Source organism: Myxine glutinosa, chromosome 6 (assembly GCF_964187855.1).
Source record: "Myxine glutinosa chromosome 6, kmMyxGlut1.1, whole genome shotgun sequence".
NCBI lineage: Eukaryota > Metazoa > Chordata > Myxini > Myxiniformes > Myxinidae > Myxine > Myxine glutinosa.
In genome coordinates this window covers 160,657,268-160,662,267 of record NC_136266.1, presented here as the reverse complement: position 1 = coordinate 160,662,267, position 5,000 = coordinate 160,657,268, and the positions used below count along the sequence as shown (strand labels likewise).

The 5,000-nt window shown below is 42.2% G+C and overlaps 1 protein-coding gene across 1 annotated transcript in view; it reads right to left on the bottom strand.

Moving 5' to 3' along the window:
• NPHP4 (nephrocystin 4) overlaps positions 1 to 5,000 on the bottom strand; it is a 174,946-nt gene that overhangs the window by 119,170 nt on the left and 50,776 nt on the right. The window contains exon 5 of the mRNA XM_078779516.1: positions 4,066 to 4,226. Within this exon, the coding sequence (XP_078635642.1) occupies positions 4,066 to 4,226 (161 nt within the window). The remainder of the gene's footprint in view (positions 1 to 4,065; positions 4,227 to 5,000) is intronic.

The following is a 5,000-nucleotide window of genomic DNA, read 5'->3' as shown; positions in this document are numbered from 1 at the left end:
TATATATATATATATATATACACACACACATTTTGATGTAACCCTTGGTCTGTATGTCATGCTAACCCTGCTAGCAAATAAGCACGTCCCTATACCCACCACACAAAGTTCCGCATTGTTACGTTACAGGTCAGTTGGTGTAACAGACGTGAGCAAGTACAATGTGGAACACCATGTGACCATGAGCTCATAAGAGGCCATGTACAAATGAAACAATGGTGGTCATTTCGTGACAATGACCCTAACCCTAACAACTCGGCTTTTGGGAGCCCATGGCTTGTTATGTGTCTTTTTAAAGTTATGTTAATGAGGTTGGTTTTGTTGTGAATATAGTTTGTTAACAAAGCGTTTAAGTTTTGGATATTGTTGTGTGTACTCGTCTATTGCAGACTAATACCAGAGTCAATACCAGAGTCGTGCTTCCAGAAGGATATAATCAGCCAATACGCACAGTAATTTAGCATGATTCACCTTCAATTACCAGAACTAAACTTGACTCGCACCATAATAATCCATAATCCATCGTGCACACCATAATCCATCGTGAACCAGCCACCACCGCTCACCAAATTAACAATTCCAAAATGACTTCTAGAAAGGTGCACAATGAAGATGATGCGATGTTTGTTTGATTTTATTATATCCTATACTAGCAGGAGTAACTGGCATTGCCCGGTGATGTTCTAGTTCTGTTGGCATTTTGAAGAAATAAATTCCATTTTCTCTGTATTATTATTATTATTATTATTATTATTTTTTTTTTTTTGTATACAGGATCGAGGCTCGTGAAAGAGCAAATATTTATCACACAAAAAAAATCAAACAGACACACAAAACATATAATAAGGGTAGCGGTAGACAAGATGGGGAGAGAAGGGAAAGCACAAACACAACATTTGAGAGCAGGGACATCGGGAGATCTGGGGGAGGGAGAGGGCTTGGGGGGAGGCGGCATGGGAAGGGGCGGGGAGGTGGGAGAGGTATAAAACATATGGACACTGCAAGGACTTCCAGGAAAGAAGTTGGAATTTCAAACAAAGTGGATCTGGGGTGAATTAGTGGGGGTAGAAAAGATCAAGGTTTTGGAGAGGGGAAGATAAGAGATGGTGGTGAACAGCTGTTTTAAAGACCTGGAGGGTGGAGTGGGATTGAAGGGAGTGTGGGAGTTTGTTCCAGAGGCAGGAGAAAAGAGGAATGAAAGAGTGAAGGTGAGCAGAGAGCCGAGATTTCGGCAGTTTAACCATCAGAGGGTTGCTGGCAGATCTTGTGCGACCTGAAGGAATCTTTGGGGGACAAAGCACAGAGAGAGCTGGGGGAGCAAGGCCGGAGAGGAGTCGGTAGAAGACAGAAAGACCACCAACCTGCCTGCGGTGAGTGAGTGAAAGGCCCTCGGAGTTAGCTTCATTGCGGGAGATTCCAATGATTCTGAAAGCTTTGGTTTCAACAGCGTGAAGCCGAGCTCGGTGTGAGACAGGAGCACCGACCATGAGGGGAGAACAGTATTCCATTGAGCTGCGGTTGAAAGCCTTGTATGTGGTGAGGAGCTCAGGTGTGCCAAGGAAGGACTTCGTACGGGGGAGGATGCCCAGTCGGCGACTGGCTTTGGAGGCCAGATTGGAAATGTGGTTTTCCCAGGAAAGATCATGGCAGATAGTGAGACCCAAAAGCTTGAGTGACAGAACTTCTTCAAGAGGATTGTTGAGAAAGTAGATGGGAGGGTTTTCCAGACACTTTTCAGAGAGACATAGTGAGAGTGTGAGATTTGTCAGGATTGAAAGACATGTTCCACTTGTTTGCCCAGTCTGTAATTTTGTCCAGGTCTGCAGAGAGTGAGAAGGCTGCAGACTGCCGATCTGAGGGATGAGGAATGGAGTGGCAGAGAATGGAGTCATCAGCAAAGAGGTAGAGAGGATTTTTAGGAGAGTCAGAGAGATCATTGATGAAGACCAGAAAAAGCACAGGGCCCAGAACACTGCCTTGGGTAACTCCAGCCTGAACAGGAAGGGGAGATGAGAGAAATCCATTCAGGGCCATACGTTGACTACGACTAGAGAGGAACTCCACAAGCCATGCGTGGAGATTTCCATGGATACCATAGGAGGAGAGTTTGGTGAGCAGACCAGGGTGCCAGACCGTATCGAAGGCACGTGATATGTCAAGGGAGAAGGGGTGGGGGGGGGGGGGGGGGGGGAGGTAGGGGCTTCCCTACACCTACTATTGGAAATATCTCAGACAGACACATGGACGCACACACACACACACACACACACACACACACACACCACACATTGGGGATCATTTTATATTACCTTCCACATAGCTACAAAGACTCAGGCACTATAGAGCGATTTAAAAAAAAAAAAAAAAAATCAATTTTCAATTTATTTTGCTTAAAACACTCCGCGACACTCACTGATGAACCCCTGAAAGTTTGACGAAGATCTGTTCAGCCATCTCTGAGAAAAATGGCGACACAGACAAACGGTTTTCTTATACAGTATCCACAGAAAGTATTCACACCACTTGAATTTTTCACATTTTGTTGTGTTACAGCCTGAATTTAAAATGGATTAATTTGAGACATTTGTCACTCATCTACACATAATTCCCCATATAATGGCAAAGTGGATATTTATTTTTGTTTAGAAAATTTTCCAAACTAATTAAAAATCAAATACAGAAATATCTAATTTATATAAGTATTCAACCCCCTGAGGCAATACTTCGTAGAATCGCATTTGGCAGCGATTACAGCTTGTAGTCTTCTTGGGTATGTCTGCACCAGCTTTGCACATCTGGATTTGAGGAGTTTCTCCAATACTTCCTTGTAGATTTGCTCAAGCTCTGTCAAGTTGGATGGGGATGGTCGGTGAACAGCAATCTTCAAGTTTTTCCACAGATTATCAATAGGATTCAAGCCTGGGCTTTGGTTGGGCCACTCAAGGACTGTCACGTTCTTGTTCTGAAGCCATTCCAGTGTTGCTTTGGTTGTATGCTTGGGGTCATTGTCCTGTTAAACATAAATATTCGCCATAGTCTCAGGTCTTTTGCACTCTGAAGCAGGTTCTCCTCAAGGATTTGCCTGTATTTGAGTCCACTCATTGTTACCTCTATCCATACAAGTCTCCCATTCACTGCAGCTGAAAAGCATTCCCATAGCATGATGCTGCCACCACCATGCTTCACAATAGGGATGCTTCTTTGTGAAGGTGTGTTTCTTTCTACATCATGTCCAACCAAATGAATTGGTCACAGGTGGACCACAATAAAGTTGTAGAGACATCTCAAGAATGGTTAAAGGGAATGGGATGCACCTGAGATCAATTTAGAGTGTCATAGCAAAGGAGTTGATTTATTTATTGACCTGACCTGATTGACCTGATTGACCTGACATTTCAGCTTTTAATTTTTAATTATTTTGTAAAAAATTAGAAAAATAAAAATTATATGTAGATGAGTGGCAAAACAATCTCAATTTAATCCATTTTAAATTCTGGCAGTAACAAGAAAATGTGAAAAAAGTCAAGGTGTGTGAGTACTTTCTCCCCCTCCACCCCCCCCCACCCCCATCCAAAACCTTGAGCTTTTCTACCCATGTTAGTATACCCAAAACCCACCTCCTTCAAATTCACTATTTTGTTTCCTGAGTGTCCATCTTGTTTATCCCATGTACCCCACCCCACTCCCTTCCACAGATCTCCCGATATCCCTGTTCCCTAATGTTGTTGTGCTTCCGTCTCTCTCCCTGTCTTGTCTCCCGCTCCCTTTATTATCTGTTCTATGTGTTAGATTTTACACGAGCCTCGACTTGGTATACAACTAAAAGTAAGGGAAGGAAGTGAAAGAGCATACATATATCGAGCATACTGGAGGAGTAAAAAAATTCATTATATTTGAGTATGCAATATATAGATGTATAATTTGGGCTTCTGCCATACGAGTGGGGACACAAAGGTTCATTCCCACTTGATATGGTCATGGAAAGGTTTCACACATGTTAATGGAGATGACGTATGCGTGATCATAAATAGTACAAGTGGTCCCTCGCCACAGACGTTTGCTCACTTTCATCTTCACGGAACAGGAGCCGATGAGCAGCATGGAATCCCCATCCCAGACATCAAAAACCAATGTGTGTTGAGCCATGTAGCGATGGAAGTAGCGCATTGCGCCTGGCTCCAAAATACTCGGATCCAAAAGGTATCGGAGCTGCAGACCAGGAAATCCTGTGGGTTGTGGGCCATGGAGTGATCAGTCACCTCGTGTTTGGAAGCATAATATCCATAAAATTATACAGCCATAAATTTCACTTCTGATCAACAGATAAGCCACCTGCTTGCTAAAACATTCCACAGAAAATAGTGCCAAACGACCTGCTCTATTAGAACAAAGTACATCTAAATGCATTGGAACGGAGTATCATACAACTCCTCAATGTGATGAATTTTCAGAACGTTTTTCAAAGATAAAATAATTTTCACCCTAGATCTATAGGCTGCCATACTAGGCTCTCAATAATTTGACATACCTATATTTGATGTAAAGAATACAGTATAGTTATAATGGTGATGGGGTCTTCCACGTCGAAAATTGACCATAAATAGAGTTGAATATTAACATTAATTTTTCAAAGAAACTTATGATATATGCTCAAAACAATAGAACAAACTTTCAAGCAGAATTACATTTGGTCATCTCTGCTTTATTGACAACTAGGCATACGTATCCTTTTCTTCCCTGAAAGGTTTAATCAAAAGACAGCAAGTTGTACATCACAAACATATTATATATATACAGTGCATTCAGAAAGTATTCAGACCCCTTCTCTTTTTTCAGATTTTGTTATGTTGCAGCCTTAAGCTGAAATCGTTAAAATTCAATCAGTTCAATCTTGGTTTCATCAGACCACAGAATCTTGTTTCCCACAGTCTGAGAGTCCTTTAGGTGCTTTTTTTTGCAAACTCCAAGCGGGCTTTCATGTGTCTTTCACTGAGGAGAGG